General features: G+C 36.4%; 1 protein-coding gene across 2 annotated transcripts in view; it reads left to right on the forward strand.

Annotated features, from left to right (window-relative positions):
- LOC120626339 (bone morphogenetic protein 1) overlaps positions 1–23,199 on the forward strand; it is a 99,709-nt gene that overhangs the window by 1,799 nt on the left and 74,711 nt on the right. For both annotated transcript variants that reach the window (XM_039893833.1, XM_039893834.1), the window contains exon 2: positions 12,373–12,624. In XM_039893833.1, coding sequence (XP_039749767.1) covers positions 12,435–12,624 — 190 coding nt within the window. In that variant the 5' untranslated portion in view covers positions 12,373–12,434. The remainder of the gene's footprint in view (positions 1–12,372; positions 12,625–23,199) is intronic.

The raw sequence follows: 23,199 nt of genomic DNA on the forward strand, positions 1-23,199 counted from the left end.
TATAAACAAAAAGTGGATATAAACAGTCGACTTGCAAGAAATGATCATAAATTAGTGACATCTGCATATCGTCTACGAAAGGTGCAGAAGTCATTTCTCGACCTCCCTCATTCTCATTTATATGATAGAAGTTAAAGATACATACGTATAGCATACGTATTCAAAACACATGAAGTATATATGTTTGTGTCTTCCGCATTGACGTAGTAGTAGGAAGATATTAATAAACTTTTGTCTAGTTGTATTCATTGGTGGCGCTATTGTCAGATTTCAATGGGGTTCAAAAGTCAGTAACTCCTTTATTGGGGCACAGATGTCCAAAACACGCACGTATCTCTATTTAATCTTCTACCACTTACGTTGACGACCTCAGTGGCGTAGCTCTGGCCTGGTATTTACAAAGAGAGGTCCCAGCTTTGAATCCTGAGTCAGATTAAATTGGTATAGAATTTTTTCCGTCCATTTTTTTTTCGTTAAATTTTATTTTATTTTGTATTCATCAACCAATCTTTGACGGCCGATTGGCGGATTGGGCAGCGACCCTGCTTTTTGAGTCCAAGACCGTGGGATTGATTCCCACGACTGGAAAATGTGTGTGTGATGAATATGAATGTTTTTCAGTGTCAGTGTCAGTGTGTGTATATTATAAGTATTTATGTATAATATTCATAAAAATATTGATCAGTCATCTTAGTACATCTTATAAAACAAGCTACGCTTACTTTGGGACTAGATGCCGATTACGGGTCTACCACGCTGGCCATGTGTGCATTGGCTGATGAATGCAAACAAAAAACAATTGTCAAAAAAAACGGACTTCGTAAATAAAAATGCTTCACCAATTAAATCTGACCCAGGAATCAAATCCGGGACTTCTCTTTGTAAACAACACACCGCGGTACGAAAATAGAGAATATACACAATTATTTAATTACATAGGCGATATTTTAAATAGGCTTTCACGTTAATAGTTTCCAATATAAACTGCGGCTGACCGATCCAATAATAAATTGAATTTGAAATTTAATGCATAAATGAAATAGGTAAACACTCTTGTATCAGTCATTCACCCCGGGCTACGCGGCTTATGAACATTGGACGTGTTATTGTAGGATAATAACTTACTATACTAGGATTTGAAAGCCTTATGGTGAAAGTTTTAGTTCGAAATGTGCTAAACGGGGTATTTTCAAAGCAGTGGCGTGCATAGAGGGTATGCACAGGGTATGCATATGACATATAATGGAGAAAATTTCCAGTGCGAGTTTTTAATGTAATGTACGAGTTATGAAAAGCCTATCCTTAAGTATTTATAACTCGTTTTGGAGATTTTCTTCATTTTGTATCATCTGCATAACCTGTGCATACCCTCTATGCACGCCACTGTTTCAAAGTATTGTATCTTTGAAATGGTGACATATTTATAGAGAGTAGAGTATTTGATGGCCGACCCTGCTTTCTGAGTTCCACCGAGCTACCCACCGCGCTGCTCCAATGAGGGTTTTTGTGGGCTTTAATAATTATTGTCACAAGTTTGTGATAATAACCGGGACCGATGACTTAACGTGCTCTTCGAGGCACGGGGGTTGCCACCGCCAATCTCCTAACTCCGGGCTGGTACTTAAAATTGTCTAACATTGCCCCACCCTGGATTCGAACCCAGAACTTCTTAGGAAAACATGCTAACCACTAGACTAACGAGGTATTCAAAATTTATTACATAGTAGTTCGTAAGTTCCACAAAATTATCGAAAACAGCTTACCCGTTGGAATCAGGTAAATTGGATAATCCGTAGTATAGCTGCGAACAAATGTGTGTCATGATACTGTTATAATGAAGTGCTCCAAAAATAGTCAGCTTTATCAGAAAATATTCTATTTCCTCTCGTATTCCATCTATTTAACCTGGCACCGAGCACAAAGAAATGCACTTCGTTACAATAACGTGTAGCTCACTTATCGCTTACTGATAATAGTGACCGGGCCTGTACACACCCCACTCCGATACGTAATATACGCCAAAAATATCCACACTAGTTTACACTTTATTATCATAAAATACGATGCATAATTCTGTGTAGTTGCAAAAGGGTTTTGTTGTTTAATGTTGCTTATAAGGTCAAAGAACATAGCTGATTATTTGCTACAAAGGTTGAGAGTACTTACACCCGTATTCACTAAGTATACTTTAAAGTTCTGCTTTGCGAATGAACGCACAGTGTAGGTTTCAGCCATCAGTTCATTTTAATTAGGAATAAGATATACTAGATATAGTTTTTTATTATATTCTAGCTTGAGGTGCATGTTTGATGTATATTAGATGAGCGTTAACTCGGCAACAAACTGATATTAATCCATATCCAAATAAATAGTTTTATAAATATTAATTTTGATTATAAACCTGCAAATTGCTTTTTAAATTATTCAAATTGAACCTATCGCTTAGAAGTTGCGACGGGTATCAAAACGCAGAAAGCAAGAAAAATGCAGCGGGCAGCCCGGCCGCGAATAACATAGTTTAGAAATAAAACTAGACATGGCAGGTAGCGCTGCAATTCACTTCTAGCTTTTTTTAAGATTTTAAAACCTCTAATAACCGATTCGGTGCAGACGAAGTTGCGCGGGTCAGCTAGTCAATAATAAAAAATAATTGTACCACAACAATACATACATTGCCATCTAGCCCCAAAGTAAGCGTAGCTTGTGCTATGTGTACTATATGCTGATGAATATTTTTATCAATATAATACACATAAATACCTATACAGATAAACACCCATTCATGCTCATCACACAAACATTTTTCCCGTTGTGGTAATCGAACCTTGAGCCTTGGACTCAGAGAACAGGGTCGCAGCCCACTGCGCCAACCGGCTGTCAATGGTATAAGAAATATTTTGTTAACATCGGCCGTTAGTATATGTTAATGTTTATGTACCAACATGAATCTGTTTATTTAGTGGGCTATATGATATTGCATATTGTTATCGGTGACTTCCACAATTTCCGAGTAACTACCTACTTACTGATAATATTATTCAGTGGAAATGATTTAGTTTATTGACACCATTTTCGATACTTAATTATAGTATTTCTTAAGAAACAGGTATCTTTTAATAATAATAATAATAATAATCAATTATTTCAGGCTTTACCCATACAATTTAAGATCAGTTAAGACATAATGTTGAATGCAATTAAAATAAATACATGTCAAAAATAAATAAAACTAAATTAAAAAAAAAAAACTAAATTAAATCTAATCCAAATAAACCAATTCAAAAATGAAATTTAAATAAAAAGAAGATTGAGAACAATCCCTTAATACTCCCTAAGCGGCATTGGTATTGCAACGTGCCTATCACAGCAATGCCGGAGGTAATGACAGTCCAGTCTAGCCGCAAACATCTTCAGAACTATGTTGGAGCTATTCCGCACCCTGCGCACCAAAGACGCGCACCGCTTGCGCAACGTAGTGTGAAAACAATCCGTCCGCGCATCCGCAAACATACCAGAGGCGCTGCAGAATCGAGGCAGCCCCAACAACATTCCGAATACATTATTGTACAAGACGCAGAGGTCGCTGTACCTTTTCTTAGAATAATTAGCCCACAGGCTGCACGTGTATAAGGATGTGCAGTATGCTTTAAAAAGCGTCACCTTGACGTGCACAGAACAACGTGCAAACCTGCGAGCTATCATATTTGCTCTTATTGTCTTATTAAGACAGGCTGATTCTATCGAGTTTTAACATTTATTGTTAGCTAAAAATATTGTCAGTTTAAGTTTAATTCAGATCCATCAGTGCGTTCTTTGTTTATTACCGTTTTTCAAAAATCTTTAAACTAACTCTATGCCAAAAATCATTTACCTGGCGGAGAACTACCATAGTGGAGGCGCAGAAGATTGGCCTTACCTGGAGTGAAGTTAAGCGCGTGGCCACAGACAAGTCGTAATGGAGAAGTGTTGTGTCTGCCCCAAAGGGGGGACGTAGGACACAAAGAAGAACAAGATGCCAAAAATCTTTGTTTGACAGACAAACAAACAAACACTCTTTCCCATTTACAATATAATTAAGAATAAAATTTTCAATAACAACATGGAGTATTAATATGTAAAGCGGTCGTAGTCTAGTGGTTAAGATTTCAGCCTCTCTATCTAACTGTTCGGAGTTGTATGAGTTTTAAAATATCACTCGATTTAACGATAAAGAAATACGTAGGTGTTTGTCCTTTTACAATTTTCTTAGTCATTTGTCTGATGTCTATTTGTATTCCAAAAGACTACTGAACCGATTTTTAGACATGTCGATGGTAAATCAAAATTCAGTTGTCACCACACCTCTTCCCGGGGGTGACGTACGAGGTGACTTAGGAAAAAAATATCAAAAATTCAAAATTTTAAATTCATTTATATCAAGTAGGCCTAATATTAGCACTTTTGAAACGTCAAGACTGTCTGTTTGTAGTGACTCTACCACCGGTTCGCAAGGCAGATTCTTCCGAGAAGAAGCTGGCTAGAAACTCAGCAGTTGCTCTTTTTCGACATCAACTGTTTACATTTTTCATTTTAACATTCATTTTTCTAACTTGTGATCGATTATGTCGATCATGGGCAAACCCTCCTGTTGGGAACCTTTAATCCAGCAATACTTATAATATAAAATTCTTTATTGCTCACCAATACAAAACATAACACATAAACAACTTATAAACTAAATTAAGGTGTAATGGCGGCCTTATCGCTGATAGTGATCTCGTCCAGGCAACCACAAGTTACAAAGAATAGTGGTTGGTGTACAAGTTAAAAGATGAACTGCTACACGCTATTCATGAAGTAATTTTAATTTTTTGCTTCTGAGACATTTTCCTTTGTGTTGTTGTCTTTTATTTGGAATGATATAGTGATTGGTATTTTTTAATTTGGTTATTTTTTATTTTGTATATATTCTTCTTCTTGTGTATAACCTAACCTTATTGTCTAAGTTTTTATTTTGTTTTGGGTTCCCTGGCAGCTTCTTGGCGATATGGACACCCATTATACCTGTCAGTGGCGTGCATAGCGTGCAATGGAGTGCATATGATATAAAATGAAGAAAATCACCAGTACGAGTTATGAAAAACTTATAACTCTAACACTTAAGTTAACTCTACTCTATAATTTATAACTCGTACTGGAGATTTTCTTCATTTTATATGATCTGCATACCCTGTGCATACCCTCTTTGCACGCCACTGGTACCTGTATGTTAAATTAAGAGATTTTTTTTGTTTATCATTTCATTCTGTTTATTTTCATCTTCATTTAATCCTACGTTTTAATTGCATACAATATTTTATTCAACTTAAACCTATAACCTATTTATGTCGAAAACTTTCAATCTATGAGGTATGACACAGCAATAATTTTAACCCCAACGCATTCAATCTACATTTTATTTGATCCTATACCCTCCCTTTACCCAAAGAAATCCCAAAGGCGGGAGAAAGTGAAAAATTCACTAAGCTCACCAAACGCTCTGCCTTATCGCTTCGGTACAGCGAACGGACAAAAAATTCGCCTCTAAAAGGACGCGAATGTTATCGCAGACCCTGACCCCCGCAAGTTATCTTTGAAAGTTCACTACGCCACAGTTTTTCACCCTGTGGTGATGATTATCTTTTTTTTTATGTCTGTCTCTACGTCGTGTTCCTCATTGCCAAGGTTCGTGACCCTCCCACTCAGTGGTATGCATACAGGGTACGCACAGGGTATGGACTAAGCGGGTAGATAATATAAAATGAAAAACATCATAAGTTTTTATAACTAGTACTGGAGATTTTATTCATTTTATATCATCTGCATAACCTCTACGCAACTGCTTCCACTTACAATCTTTCGGACGATTTTGTGGCATTAGACTCGGCTTTTAGCAACATGTCAAGCAATATGCACTTTGGTGTCGAGAGCAGTGCGGTTTGATCCTACCAACGAATCGTGCTACGTCCTCGACATCTTCCTTCTTTGCCAGTGACCAGAGAATATTCTAAAGACAGGTAGTTGATATCCTTCTATTATATTATGAAAATTAAGCTTTGTTATACTCTCGACTTATATGCGGACGAAGCAGCGAGGGACCGCTAATATAATATAACCTTTTATAAGGTCCATAATGAAAATTAAGCCTAATTGTAACAAATTATGAATGTAATTGTACAAATATACACTTTGAATACATTTTGGTATAAGTATATCACAACACTCTTGGCACTGTCCCGTTCTCTGGCTAAAATTCCTGTCTTACTACCGGAATAGCTGGAGAATCTGTAAGGTGTAATTTATAATTTCTTCAATCTTTAAACTACACACCTAACAGATATTCGGCAATATACTCTCTACGTACATTTCGCTCAGACATCGAAGCATCTTCAGGAAATGTTGGCCTTACAATAAAAAATCGTTAACAATTATTTAATACACCAAAAGCAGGATATATTCTCCAGCTTTTCGCGGAGTATAGCAAATGAAGCTTAATTTTCATAACATATAACAGAAATCCGCAAAGTAACGCCTGCTTCTATCCAATATATGATTATACAATATACAACATAGTACAATAGTTTGAAGCAGTGATAGCTTAGGGGTTGGGACTTCGGTCTCTCTCCGGGTTACGCTAGAGTTATCTATATTGTTCATAAAGGGGGCGTCTGAAGTCTAGCAACCCGCACTTGGTCACGTCTGAAACCTGTCTCCTCCTGTGAGGAGACTCGTTTCCTGTAGTGGGCCGGTAACGGGTTTATAAATGGTAATATTGATCAAAGTTGATAGGGACAACCATGATGACGTGGACAAGAAATGCGCTGTCCGTGACACAGCAGATTATACACTCAATATCCGTCGTATTAATTTCACTCAATATCCGTCGCCCGACAGTCTACAATCTTGTTAGCAACAATTCAACAAGACGAATTATTTTGACCAAAACTTCGGATAAACTTCGAACTGAAGTTCTGTGAAACTTAACAAGTTTACGGTTTACATAACAGCTATCATTGCGTCAAAGAGGCTCTTAGTTTTTGATGTTTTAGTAAGAATTCACTGACAAAGTTTATAAACTGAGACAGAATTTACAACAACAGTAAATAAATTTTCAAATTGCAAAAATCTGTATACTATTATAATTTTTTTTTAACTTGTCTTATGATATACCTAAGAAAACCATATTTTTATTACTTTTAAGTGGACGTAATAGATACTTTACATTCAATAGTAATAAAAAGATTTTACTTTTACACGATAAGAAAAAATGTACTACCTACCTATCATCATCATCATATCAAGCCATTATAAGAAGGGGTTAAGGCCTTATTCCACCACGTTGGCCCAGTGTAGATTGGTGGACTCTACACACCTTTGAGAACATTATGAAAAACTCTCAGTCATGCAGTTTTCCTTCGCCGTTGAAGCAAGTGATAGTTTAATTTCTTAAAACGCACATAACTTAAAAAAGTTAGAGGTGCGTGCTGGGATTCGAACTCGGCCCTCCGAAAGTGAAGTCGAGCTCCCACCCAATGCGCTATCACCGCGTAGTACCTATATATGGGATTTCTTTTTCCACTATAAACTTGATGGTTAACCTGGCGTTATGGCAGCCGGCGACTTGTGGTATGCAGCGCAGTGTTGATAGGTAGAGTGTTCGATTACAAGTAGTGGGAAATTTGGGAATTTATAATGACTGGTAAGTTGGTGGCTAGTTACCACCGACCGTCAAATACATACCACCACACAATTTAGAGTGCTGGTATGATAGCGTTTAGACTAGGGGTATTTTTGCCCTACCTATTAAACCTCTCTTTGCATCTTAGCAAAGCATCAATACTTATCACCAGGTAATTTGCAGCTAAGGGCTCACTTTTAGTAGCATAAAAAATAACTAAAACCTAAAACTATTATTTTAACAACAGTTGGAAAGTCCACATAGTAACTATACATAACCTATATTCAGTGGCGTGAACTTCACGCATGCACAAAAGCACTGCATACATTAAAAAATTGGTATTACTCATAAAGGGGAAGGATTTTTCCATTTTATGCAATTTTCCTTCTTTATGCGTACCCTGTGCATGCCACTGCCTATATTCAGCGTTAGCAAATAATAACTTTTTAATTAAGAAAACAAAAATAGTTCTTACTTCAGCAGCGTAGTTTTGCAGATTAATCTTAGTTTTGCGCAAAATTAGTCAACTCGGCAAACTCGAAACTATGAAACACAACAAACTATTCTGAAAAGTTGCTACCGAACTTCCCGTGAACATTGAAGCACTTTATGTATCAATTATATAACTTTATTATAGGCATTATTAGCTGTTACCCGCAAGTTTGTGGAATTTCTGTAAGTAGCTTATAGATAGAAACCTCCTTGGAAAGTTCTTGTTTTTGAGTCATGCAACCGTTCAATCATAAAAGTATATTAAAAAAAAAAAAAATCGTAAAGCTATAAATTGATATCGGTCTCTAAACTAGATAGCCTGTGTCGCGGAGACCATTAAAGACTTCTTATTTTGTTTAACAAAGAACTAGGAGACTTCTTTTTATGATCTGAATATTTATATACCTATTATACGTGTATACAAGTATCTTTGTGTATACATTGAGGTAGGATATAATAAATAAATATAAATTAATATGTATTTGTATATATCTATCAGAAATGAGGAGATCCGTAGAAGAACTAGAGTTACCGACATAGCTCAGCGAGTTGCGAAGCTGAAGTGGCAATGGGCGGGGCACATAGCTCGGAGAACCGATGGACGTTGGGGTCTTAAGGTGCTGGAATGGCGACCCCGCACCGGTAAACGCAGCGTAGGTCGGCCCCAAACGAGGTGGACAGATGACATCAGGAGAGTAGCTGGGAGCCGTTGTAGGCAAGCGGCCCAGGACCGTGCATTGTGGAACTCCCTACAAAAGACCTATGTCCAGCAGTGGACGTCAATTGGTTGAGATGATGATGATGATGATGATGATATATCTATACTTATAGTAAAACTGTGACTGGACGATTTCTGTACATTTCATATTTTTTGAAATTTTTAACCGGGGGACGCTTTATAATAGATACTGAGTCCAAAAAAGATTTATTAAATTTTTGTCCGTCTGTCTGTCCATCTGTTGTGCTATCACGTGAAAACTTCTGAACGGATTTAAATAAAATTTGGTATAGTTGTAGCTGATATTCCGGGTCAACATATAGGATACTTTGTATCCCGATAAACAATAAGTTTAAATTTTCATGAAGATCTGATAAATATTGTCGGAGATAAAGGACATAACTCTTCGCAAATAACAGCAAGTCGCAAGGCATATGGGACAACGATCGAATGCATGCGTACCATCCTACTAATATTATAAATGCGAAGTTTGTGAGGATGGATGTATGTATGTATGTAAAATAATAATAAAACAAAAATAATGACAACTAACTCAGTATACCACGTAAAATAATAGTAGGTACATAGTTACCCACGATGATTATGATGTTAGCATCAGATCTATTCTAGCTTCTAGATTGACTCATACACGAACAAAGTCGCGAGGGTCTGCTAGTATATAAAAATGTTTATATAAATAATTAAAAAAAAAACTTATTAGTATATGGTAAAGGGTAAGTAAACTATTTATAACATATTTGCCATAAGTATTTCCTCTGTGTCCTTGTAAGTTAGTTTTTTTACCCAGTTTATGATGGTATGATTTGCCTGTTTGATTGTTGGGTGTTTAAGGCTACAAGACTTGGCAACATAGTTGTACATTTTAGCGTCAATATTTTATATCAGACATTCAATTGACGGCCAATTGGCGCAGTTTGCAGCAACCCTGCTTTCTGAGTCCAGGGCCGTGGGTTCGCACAACTGGAAAATGTTTGTGTGATGAGCATGAATGTTTGTCAGTGTCTGGGTGTTTATATGTATATTCTATGTATTAATGTATATTATTCATAAAAAAAAAAAAATATTCATCAGTCGTCTTAGTACCCATAACACAAGCTACGCTTACTTTGGGGCTAGAGGGCAGTGTGTGTATTGTCGTAGTATATTTATTGATTTATTTATTTTTATTTTATTTTTTAATTTAATTTATTAGCATTTTAAATGATAAAATTAACATATACAATTTAAGACAAATAAATAATTTACTAGCTGTTGCCTTTATTCTTTGTCTGTGTTTATTATAGTTTTTTGTAAAAACCTAGAATAAAAAGCCTGTTGCACTCCATCCTTTAAACTATCCCAAAAATCGAGTATTTTGTGGTACGGAACTCTTTGTGCAAGTCCAACTCGCACTAAGCCGATATTTACCAAGATATTATTTACGCAAGCTCTTGGCTCACTAGACGTCAAGACCAATTGTTGGGACACGATGTTAATAAAATTATTCGTGTCTGAAGACCATGGGCCCAGGGTCTCAAACGCAGGCCCTGGATAAACGTAGAAGAAAAAGTCCCACCGACCTTGAAACGATTTTTCTTAAACATACCTTGCGACCTGTTGATATTAAAAAACCCTCAAAGCTTCATTTTGCATTATTTTACGAAATAAGATTTTGGATAAAAGTAGGCGTTATTTTGCGGAAATCCATGATATATTTTGATATATTAAGCTTAATTTTCAAAATAAATAAAATTTTATTCGGCCTACATCTAACTTTTTCATTTAGGTATTGAATTTAATATTATGAATGTATTTTACTTTTATCTGGTGACCCTGATAACTGGGAATTCAATAGCGCCAGCATTTTGGGTGCATTGCCCATAAGTGAACAGTTAGACGGCTTATATTGTTTTAAACATTTATGTAAGTTTGTAATAATTGTTATGTGTTTTCCAATTGGTATTATATTAAGAGGCCTACTTGAAATAAATATAAAAAACTTTTTTACTCAGTTTACATATATTCCTCATAACATTCTCATACCTTTCACTTGTAAATATGAAGTAAAATTTAAATGAATGATCCCATTATCGCTCACCGGTAGGAACATTTTCCTGTTTATTACCCCACTCGTGGAATAAGTCTGAATAAATTTAGGAATCTCGCTTATTTTTTATGGTAATGATACACTTATTCTACTTGATGGGATTACTGAAATGTTTTATGTTACCTACACTTAGCTATCAACATCAGTATCCGACCTGTACGTTGGTAGATAAAAGCGAATTCGTAAATTAGATTTTATTAAAGATATAGTAATAACACCGAAGGTCAAAGACCCAGAGGCAGGTCCCCAACAAGATGGGCAGACCAGCTGAAAAAATCAAAGTTGTGCCGCTTCTTTCAAATCGCCAAAATGGCCTCCAACAGAAGCCGATGTATACAGTTTACCAGCGTGAAGTTAAGATCTCAACAGGACCACGATCTTTAGTGATGAAGGAACGACCAGAGAGAGATAGATATAATAATAAATGACGGCTCAAGTAGACAGTTAACCGGATAGAAGTTGAATCCTCTATAAACAGAACAAAACTTCACTTCGTATATGTTAGGCTATGCTAACATCAGCAATCACGATAATAGAAATTAACATGGCTGTAGTAGGTTATTCCCCGAAAGAGCTCTGCCACGAAAATATCTAATCATCATCATCATCTCATCAACCCATTACGGGCCCACTAGAGAGCACGGGTCTCCTCCCACAATGAGAAGGGGTTAAGGCCGTGGTCCACCACACTGGCCCAGTGCGGACTGGTGGACTCCGCACACCTTTGAGAACATTTGCAGAACTCTCTGGCATGCAGGTTTCCTCACTATGTTTTCCTTCATCGTTGAAGCAAGTGATATTTTAATTAAACGCAAATAACTTAGAAAAGTTAGAGGTGCGCGCTGGGATTCGAACTCGGCCCCCCGAAAGTGATGTTAAACTCCTACCCAACGCGCTGTCACTGCTACTCTACAAAAAAATCTAATACTACTAAAGTCTTACTTCTAATTATATTCAAGCCGCGGTGTTGCCTATTTTGGGGAACACTAATTATTACGAGTCGAGCTTCTGTCATTTTTGGTGTGGAATTCGGTTATAGTTATTTCAGCTGAACTTTCAATTATTTGATATAAAATAAATCCTATGTGTTTATTTAGATTGTGCCTTACTTATCTTCATTCAAAGATTTAGCTTTGCTTAACCAACCTTTGTTATCTATGCGGTGTTTAAGAGCATAACTGACTGTGAAGACATTTTTCTTAAACATACCTTGCGAGTTGGTAATATTCAAAAAACCGTCAAAGCTTTATTTTGCATTATGTTTATGTTATGTGAAATAAGTAATTTGATTTGGCTTCCAACTAACTTTTTTATTGAGATATTGATTTAATATTAATGAATGTATTTTCCTTGTTTCAGGTAGTATACGAAATAGTTATAAAATAATGTCATAGTGCTGTGATAAGTTTTTGTTTCTCAAAATGACGTTGTGGTGCAATGCGTTCGGTGCGACGGTCGGCGCAATACTAACAGTTTTTGTGTGTGTCGCGGCTGAGGTAACATTTGTGGAGGGGAGAGAAGAGCCTCACAGATTCACGATAGACGAGCTGATTTCAACGCATTTTGAAAATAAAGACTCTAATGATAATGGGATGGATCCTTGTAAAGCTGGTAAGTGTGTTGATTAATTTACTTAGTTCCTAAGTTTTATTTATGTGGTTTTTTTTTATTATGTTAGTGTTATGTGTCCCGATATAACCCTAACCGGATTGTAAGAGATTATGCAAACCAATTTGGATCGCTCTTACCCAGATTATTCCTATTCACTTTTCATTACAAGCACATTTTTTTTTTAATTAATTAATTATGTTATTTTAGCAATCTTTCATGAACATGAAAACCCCGTTGAGGTGCAGCCTTAAAAATTATTAAATATTAGTTAAATCTTTGAATTAAATAGTTATATGAAAATATTAATAAGAGAAGAAAAAAAATACAATAATATTATTAGTAAGAGGGAAAATAGGTGCAGGGTAGTTAAACAATATCTACCAGCACGGCTAGCATGGGCAGGAGATAATTATATCCCTCGGGGATAGGACATCAATTTATCTTCTCCCACAGCTTTAGCAACTTTTGAAGCTCTGGCGCTGAAGTGGAAATAACATCCAAATATTACCGGATGTTTGGTGCATCGTGTGCCAAATCGAATCTGATGATTGGAGGGGTCTTTGGCTATCTCTTCAGCCCTCGTAAAAAAATCTTGCTCAAACGGTTTTTTTTATACTGATTTTAAATTGTTTTTTTAAAAATTGTAAAAATTCTACATTTAAATTTTAATAAAAAATAAAGTTGTTAAGTATTAATTAATTTTCTTTTTAATCTTTAATTTGTAACGTTTTACGCTTCTTTTGAAACTAGAATTACACGCCAGCAACATCTAGTTTTTGTTTTACAGCCCCGCAAAGTTTTTTTTACGTAAAAAAATAAGCTTGAACGTCAACTTTCGGTTTTAATAAAAAAAAAACTAAAAGTGATCATGTTCTTCCAATTTTTTTAAAACATCTCTGGACTGTCCCCTTTCTAATGGTGTGCAATATGCCATGAAAAGTAATTAGTAACATCACTAATTTTCAAATTTTCTAAACTTAGTCACAATTTTCTAATATTCAACAGATGAAAGAAAAACAAGTTTTTGCGTAAATAAAACTCACAAGCAGGTAAAATTTTTAAATTTCGTAGGTTTTACTTGAAATAAAAATAATACATTGCATTTGAAACATTTATTTCATAATTTTTACAAATTCTGCTCAAATTGTTCACCCCTGTTTCGAATGCAGGCCCGACATCTTTGACGTATTGTTACAGTTGTAGTCCGAAGCCGTATTTCGTTCTTAATTGTACCGAAGGCCGCTTCTATGCGTTGTATTAGTACCTCCCTCGTTGGGACTTCTGTGGCGTATACTAGCTCTTTGGCACGTCCCCAGACATAAAAATCTAACGGAGTTAAGTCTGGGGAACGTGGAGGCCATGCAATAGGCCCATCGCGCCCAATCCACGAATTGGGGAACACATTATCGAGGTATTCCCTCACAGTTAAACGCCAATGCGCGGGACAGCCGTCATTTTGAAATACTATGGGCACATCTTCATTAAACACGGGCACCTCGGCCAATAATTCCGGCAGATCATTTTGCAGGAACTCTAAATAATTATCGCCATTTAAGTTATCAGGCAGGTAGTGCGGTCCAATTACCTGATTCCCAATCACTCCTGCCCAAACGTTCACACTAAACCGTCTTTGAAAAGATTGCTGTCTTTTGGCATGTGGGTTTTGCCGTTTCGGTGCCCAATGGTGTAAATTGTGCAAGTTAAGAATCCCTTCTCTGGTAAATTTGGATTCGTCAGTCCACAGTATTCTTTTTAAAAAATCAGGATTATCCACATCTGTGTGTAACAAAAACCGACAAAAGTGCATTCGTCTGTCAAAGTCGCCACCCTCAAGACCTGCAACAACCAAAAATCTTTTTAATTCCCCTTGAGCAGTAATTAATTGCACTAGAAGATTATGGATACCTGCTAAACAAAGGCAACGTCAAACAAAGGTTTTAAATTACGTACCTTGAACCGGAGTCTCGTGGAATGGATATTTTTCGTTTTGTCGAAGGACTTTCCACACTTTCCATATTGAAATATCAAGTTGTGCCGCCACATATCTAATGCTTCTTGTGTCGTCTTCCTCAAAAAGTGCCAGTATTCTCTCGTCCACTTCAACATTATGTCGCACAACATGTCCCCTTGGTTCATGAAAATTGACACTCCCAGTCTCGCGTAAACGTCGGTATGTGTCTTGGAAGACTCTGCGGCCAGGTAATCGTCGACCAGGAAAGCGTTCCTGGTAAAGTCGTTGCGCTGCACGAGCGACACCACGGGCTGCACCATAAACCATTATGATGTCCGCATATTCCTCGTTAGAGTATGTCGTCATTGCAACAACAAAAAAGTCAACAAAGTTTAACAATAACACCAAAAGTAAATAAAACGTAACAAAAAACAACAAAACTTAACGAAAACTAAATAAAAGAATCGTGGAGTACAGTAAGCTAGCACACACGTTAGGCAGCAGAGGCAGTGATGTCTCGACTAAAAAATAAGATGGCCGCCGTGTCGACGCGACGCGGGGCCCGTTCGCGATTGGTTCAAACAGGTTTGCACTATGCAAGAAAGGAATAGAAGATAGATTTCGCTTCACTAGAGTGAAAAAACTATTTTTGCCTGTTTAAACGAACAACGGGCGTATAACTTTATGAAAGAGACAGAAAATGTCATCTGCCTTGTGAATTGTGAGTGTTATTTACGCAAACCCTTGTTTTTCTTTCACCTGTTGAATATTAGAAAATTGCGACCAAGTTTAGAAAATTTGAAAATTAGTGATGTTACTAATTACTTTTCATGGCATATTGCACACCATTAGAAAGGGGACAGTCCAGAGATGTTTTAAAAAAATTGGAAGAACATGATCACTTTTAGTTTTTTTTTTATTAAAACCGAAAGTTGACGTTCAAGCTTATTTTTTTACGTAAAAAAAACTTTGCGGGGCTGTAAAACAAAAACTAGATGTTGCTGGCGTGTAATTCTAGTTTCAAAAGAAGCGTAAAACGTTACAAATTAAAGATTAAAAAGAAAATTAATTAATACTTAACAACTTTATTTTTTATTAAAATTTAAATGTAGAATTTTTACAATTTTTAAAAAAACAATTTAAAATCAGTATAAAAAAAACCGTTTGAGCAAGATTTTTTTACGAGGGCTGAAGAGATAGCCAAAGACCCCTCCAATCATCAGATTCGATTTGGCACACGATGCACCAAACATCCTGTATATGTGTAATAATAAACGGGAGTAAACGTCTCCAATTCCTTGTTCCCGTGCTTTCGCAGGTGGATACGTTAATTATATCCCCTGTCAGAGGATATAATCTGGGGATATAATTATTGTCTCCTGCCGGTGCTAGCCCTGCTGCAGGCCTAGCATAGGCAGGGGACAAAAATTATATCCCACAGGGAATAGGAGAAGCTTACCCCCGTTTATTATTACACATATATTAATTGGATATTATTTCCACTTGTGCGCCAATGCTCTGAGAGTTAATGAAGCTGTGGGAGAAGATACATTTGTATACTTTCCCCGGGCATGTAATTGTCTCCTGCCGTGCTCAGCTGCTGTGCTGGTGAGATTGACCTTTTGGTGAAGGGTGAGGGGTCTAAGGAATTCGTTCAACTTATATATGCATTTTTGGATAAGTAATTCAGTTATAATGTGTTTCATAGTTAGTTAGAATGTGTGGGCTCCACAAGATCAAGCTATGAGCTATCTACAAAACAAAGCTATGAACTGTTATGTGAAGTGATTGACGCCTCGAAGTCCTTCAACTTTTATCACCGGCGAGCGGTCACACCTAAATTGAAAACGGGCACTCCATAAGCCTTATAAGTCAATAAAGCCCGCACCCATTGAACCGGAAACCGGCAAAAACCGGACAATACCGGCTCATACCCGCTCCGCCAGTAAAAGACCCTCATATTTGTTTTGACAATCACACAATGAAGTGAACGAATATCCCATCTTTTTTATGGTTAACTAGCGCCCCGCCCCGGCTCTGTATGTTCGTGCATAACTTCGTCATTTATGTGATTTGCAAAATTTTTTTTTTGGATTTTGTTTATTCCGGTATTATTTAAAGTTCATATAGATAATATGATGGAGAGTGACGGAGACAGACAGCGGAATTCTTAAAAAAATTACAAAAAATCCACTACCAGGTAACCGCTAGTTTAGTTTATGTTTGACGACCTCACTGGCGCAACGGTGAGCACTGTGAATTTAAGTAGGAGGTCCCGGGTTTGATTCCCGGCACGGGAATCCCGGCATGTGGGAATTTATAATTTCTGAATTTCCTCTGGTCTGCCCACCGACAAAGACTTTAAGATTAGTGTTCAGGTGCGATGTCGCGTAGAAACTAGGCGTACTTGAAATAAATCAATTTGGAGTTTTTTGAATTTTGTGCTCTCCCGTACTAGCTCTGTCACAAAAAGCCCTACTAATTACTACGAAAAATACAATATAACTTTCTAGTAGAAAGGCATCGGCCTACCCTCATTCTGAATGGTAATATTTTTAAAAATATAAATATTTTTAAAAATCAAATTATTAAGCACTATTCCACATAATCTTTAGGGAAATAATATATATTTATTACTAGCTGTTGCCCGCGACTTCGTCTGCGTTTGATTTTGTATTTTTAAAGCATTCAAGCTATCTCTTAAGTTGGAACAGACTGCTCACGGTGTGCCAATTTAATTTAAAATCGGTTAAGTAGTTTAGGAGTCCATCGCGGACAAACATCGTGACAAGAGATTTATATATATTAAGATTATTTAAGTGTTTCTTTTTTGTTTCAACTTTAATTTTATCTTTACTTTCTGTTTAATTTAATTCCAAGTTGTGTACACATACTTTGGGTTGTAGCTTAGAACAAAACTTGTTATTACTTATATTTAGATCTACTTTTAGTTATTACCTGTTTTGTGTACCTAATAACAATAAACAATAAACAAGTAATGTATAACAAGTAAAGATTTTGTAGCATACTTACCTACTAGATTAACCAAGCAAAACTTTGTCAACGGCTGGCTATACGGAAAAAATATTTTATGGTTTTGCTTACACCATTAAATTAAGACCTGTGATAAATAAATAAATATACTATGACAATACACACATCGCCATCTAGCCCCAAAGTAAGCGCAGCTTGTGTTATGGGTACTAAGATGACTGATGAATATTTTTTAAGAATAATATGCATGAATACTTATAATATATAGATAAACACCCAGACACTGAAAAACATTCATGTTCATCACACCAATATTGACCAGTTGTGGGAATCGAACCCACGGCCTTGGACTCAGAAAGCAGGGTCGCTGCCCACTGTGCCAATCGGCCGTCAAATTTATATTATGTGTGATGGGTTCATCATCATCCTCATATCAATCCATTATCGACCCACTACAGGGCACGGGTCTCTTCATACAATAAGAAGGGGATAAGGCCTTAGCCCACCACGCACGAGCCAGTGCTGATTGGTGGATTCCACACACCTTTGAGAACATTATGTAGAACTCTCATACATGCAGGCTTCCGCACGACGTTTTCCTTCACCGATGAAGCAAGCGATGATTACTCAAAACGCAAATAACTTAGAGAAGTTGGAGGTGCATGCTGGGATTCGAACTCGCCCCCCCCGAAAGTGAAGTCGCGCTACTACCGGGCTATCACCGCTTCTACAATCTCACTTCTATAACCTCACTGAAATTGAGTACAAGCGTATATGTTTGCACTATGTACACTAATTATATTTCGCAATAACATTTTCATTTCGAAATCCTCGGCGCTGCCGACCGGTGAAAAAAACTCGTTATGCGAAGTAATGCAAGAATGTTGCTTTGGAACCTTCTTGATTAAAGTCGTCTTCTTAAGACAGATCAATACTAATATTATGAAGTAGGAGAGTTTGTGATAGCCCAGTGGTTTCACTTTCTAACTTTTCTAAATTATATGCGTTTTAAGTAATTAAAATAACACTTGCTTAGAAGGTGAAGGAAAACATCAACAAGATAACAAGATGGCGTAGGCTGAACTGAAGTCACAAAAAGCTTTTTTTTTACATGTTGGTCGTATACATTCCGATCCACACATCTGATGGATAATATCTCGCCAGGTCTTTCATTGACCTCCTTTTTAAGGTATCAGATGCCAGAAGGGTGGCAACGGTACCTTGTAACTGAGCCTCTGCTGTCTATCTGTCCGTCCGTCCGTAAACCCAGCTGTCCATCAATCCGTCAGTCAGCAGGCTGTATCATTTAAGAAATATAGAATAGATAGATGACATTTTCAAAGAATGTGAATTTCTATTGCCACTATAATAAATATAATAAAAGGTTTCAGTTGAAGGGTCCAAACAAAAAACGTTTTGTGTGGTGTTTTAGCTCGATCTTATCAAGTAATGTTAATAATGTATATGTTTCATATCGCACATTAGTACGAAAGCCTTGGTCCAAGTCTCCTAAGACATGTCTGGGTACCCTTTTGTCATTTTTATTGACCGTCTGTGGCAATCTGCTTACATTTCCTGTCAGGCGGAAATCGCCTTAAAATTTTCTCTCTCTTTCGTCTTTTTACTCTCTATGATATCTAAAGATGATGAGACACCCGGTATTTATTTTTAATAAGGGTTGGTACGTAGTATCAAAATTACATAATTAATAAAATAAATATAAAAATATTTTGTCTTCTCTTGTTTAATATGCGTATTCCAAACAATATACATATATATAATATTATAAATGTGAAAGTGTGGATGTTTGAAAATTGGTATGCATGTCGCCTATGCTATGAAAAAGTACATGTACTTTCTATACCAATATCTCGAATAGTTTCCGTGGTAGGATTAGAATTTGTTAGCGAGTAAAGCTTTATACCCAATTCTGAAGACCACGCAGACGAAGTCGAGGGCAGAAGCTAGTATATTAAAGTTAAATCTGTTCAGTTCTTCACAGTGAAAATAAGATATTTTATTTACGATCATAGTAGCTATTGCCCGACTTATTTGTCGTTGTTTATCATTATTTTTACAAATCACGTAAGAACCGTTTGTTTCCTGGCTTATGTTACACTCAGTCCTTTTAACTAACGCTATGCCAAAAATCAAGCATGCGTAAAGTTATAGCGTAAAGGAAGGACAAATAAACAAACAAAGAAATAAAAAAAAACTTTAGCATTTATAATATAGGTAAGGACTTCTGACTAAATAGCTATCCATGTCCATAATTAAAAACACTGTACAAAATCATAACTATACAAAAAAGTATTTATCCACATCCCGGCGACTCTGCAATTCGGTGTGAATTATTAAAAATAATTTAGAATTCCTCCAAGCCATAAAACACTTTAAATTAAAAAAAAAAAGTAAACCCATCTACTTTTGACTTTGACATCAGTGAGAAAACGAGCACAAACAACTCCCCTGGCACGCACTGGCGTGAAAGCCTTTATGAATTCATTTTTACGACATATTTAAAGCGATGAATGTAAGTGGGACGGGAGGCTTTTATAGATAATAGATAGGACGCGCGCCACAGACAGTGTCGTTCCCACCTGTACTTTCTCACTAGAACCATTGTACCAACGACTCTATGGTATCGTGAATTACTTATTTCTTGATCGTTTCTAGGTTTTACCTGAAATCAATGCGCTATGGTAACATCATTATTGTCATTATAACTCTTTATTTGTACACCACATCAAGAATTATACAAGAAAAACAAATATATGAATAAATAAGTTGAATGCAAAAGGCAGCCTTATCGCTTATTCAAAAATTTATTAGGTCTACCCTAAGTTGATAGATTTAAATATAGGGCTGTCTTTTCATTCTATGTCCCTAGAAAAGGGTAACACAACTTTTAGATATGTAATTATAATTTTAAAGCATTAAATAAAAAATGTGTGAATATAATTTAGTTAAGAGATTGGTGGACTACAAAATTGGCAAGTAGTAATGCTGATCTTTTCTAAGTTTTGTCTGAAATTGCATTATTATATTAATAATAATTATAGTAATATCCAAAAATAATCCTTAAAGTTTAACCAGCTTCACTACTGATTTACCAGTCCAAAGAATTTAACAAACTGTGTAACCAAACTGTAATGAGAAGTTTTACATTCAACCGGTTTGTAAATGAGTTCGAAACAATACGGGAACGTTTAAAATACTCGAACGGAGCGACCCGAGAACATTGCAAACAGATAAATTTAACATTCCCGCGCGTCAACCTTTCGCGAACTTTCCGCTTTTGTGTTACAAGCTTTTTTCAATTTCCCGAGTAAGGTACACACACTACGCATAAATCTCGGGCAGGTTTCAGTGTGCGCTGAAAAAATGGCGGACACTCGACCCTACTTTTGTACGCGGAGATGACTGTTTAGCATTTTTTCCTGCGTGTAATGTGAAATGCGCGGGACACACGGATGTTTGGTTAGAGAAGTAAGTCGTTATTGGTAAAATGATCTTGACATGCGATTTACGATTTCGAGTATTATTACGACGCAAGAAGACGTAAGATGTAGAATGGTAGACAGTTTTGAAATTTTTTCCTGCATATGTGAATTTCGCACGATGACACACTGATTAATGAATAGAGAAAGTTATATCTGTAAAATTACCTTCTGCATTCATATTCAAATTCAGTAGTACGGTCTTCGTAATCCTCATCATCATATCAACGCATTACCGGTCCATTACAGGGCACCGGTCTCCTCCCACACTGAAAAGTATAAGCCGTAGTCCACCACAATGGCCCAATGCGGATTGTTTAACGATAAGTCATAGTAAGATGTAACTACAGTAAACGTATTACAGTTAAGATTTAACGGATATATCGCTTATCTTTTATTAGATGTGTTCTGACCTATATATTATTAACACTGCAGTCTGCACTGGACTGGATGAACGTCTTTTCAATAACAGCTTTTATTTTTTTAAGCGCCACATTTTAATTTTAGTTCCATGGACGGCTTACATGGACGACGTATTACAGTGTCACACTTACAAAATGGCGTCAATCAATCAGAAGCGTAAACAAAGTGACAGGATAGTATTATTTAGCAGCAGTTAAGCTTTCTTTTAGCAGAAGTGGAGCTTTTTATGATGAGGATGTACAACCGCTATGTAAATTCTGCAGTATTATAAACTTACTTACCTTGCTAAATAATAATAATATTTTTGGATAATACAAAATTCAGTACTATCCATTGAGTAGTTTCTAATCTTCCGTAACCCACTTTCTCACAAAAACGTCGTGGTAGATAAAGATTCATAAGTATAATAGTAAAAATATTATAGAAGAAGTAGCATTGTACATGAATCGTGTCGGTTAGAAAGAAAGTTGACTATTTTTGAGACCCGTGTGTTGCAACTGACATTTGTATAAACTCTATACAGCATTCTACAGCCACTCCTAATCAAGGGCGGGCGTCCTACGCACGTCTGTCAAAATGAACACGAACGCACGTACGTGTGAAATGCTTTTTTTTCAAAAATAAATCTGCTCACTATTAGTTAGCTTCGTTAGTTTTTTGTTTTTTTTTTAATCGTCCATTTTCTGAGTTGAACTGACGTAGTTTAAGTAGTAGAGCCATTTGTGACAGAGCTCGTCCGAGGAAGCACTACAGCCATGCTCATTTCTGCCACCAAGCAGGATTGCTGTGTTATGGTCTTAAGGGCGTGGTTGTCGGTGTAATTACAGGTATATGAGGCTTAACACCTACGCCTCAGGTTGAGTGACACAAGACGGCATTTTTCAGGACGTGTTCCTTGCATGCCCTGCGAAGTGTTGTGTTACAGTAATTTTATAAAGTGGGTAAATAATAAAACATTTTATTAAAGTAAATTTTAAAATTGCTAAGTGACTTAACAATTATTCATTGTAAAGTTATCGTCTTCTGAGGATGCTCCGGTTTCGGAGCGAAACGTGCGTAGAGGATACATTGCCGAGGATCTGTTTGGTGTGGAGTATACGGATTGAAGTAATTATAAATTACACCATACAGATTCTGTTGCCGTTCGCGAAGTAAAGCAAATTAAGCTTAATTTTCATAATATATTATGGATTTCCGGAAAGTAACGCCTCCTTCTATCCAATATAATGTTCATGGATTTGTGGGTATTTCGATATAAATACGACTGCATTATCAATATACTCCAGTCCTACATGGACTCGACAGATGCAAAGATACCTCCCGGTGTCTTAGTCGTTTATCAGTTGTTCTGTTAATAATAAAAAATACTTACTTTTTTATATTGAGTACCTTTGACGGCCCATTGGCGCAGTGGGCAGTGACCCGGCTTTCTGAGTCAAAGGCCGTGGGTTCGATTCCCACAACTGGAAAAATGTTTGTGTGATGAGCATGAATATTCTTCAATGTCTGGGTGTTTATATGTATATTATAAGTATTTATGTATATTATTCATGAAAATATACATAAGTATTTATGTATATTATTCATGAAAATATACATCAGTCATCTTAATACCCATAACAGAAGCTAAGGTTACTTTGGGGCTAGATGGCGTATATGTATTGTCGTAGTATATTTACACTTATATATTTTTATATTTACCTACTT

The sequence above is a fragment of the Pararge aegeria genome, chromosome 9 (assembly GCF_905163445.1).
Source record: "Pararge aegeria chromosome 9, ilParAegt1.1, whole genome shotgun sequence".
Classification (NCBI taxonomy): Eukaryota; Metazoa; Arthropoda; class Insecta; order Lepidoptera; family Nymphalidae; genus Pararge; species Pararge aegeria.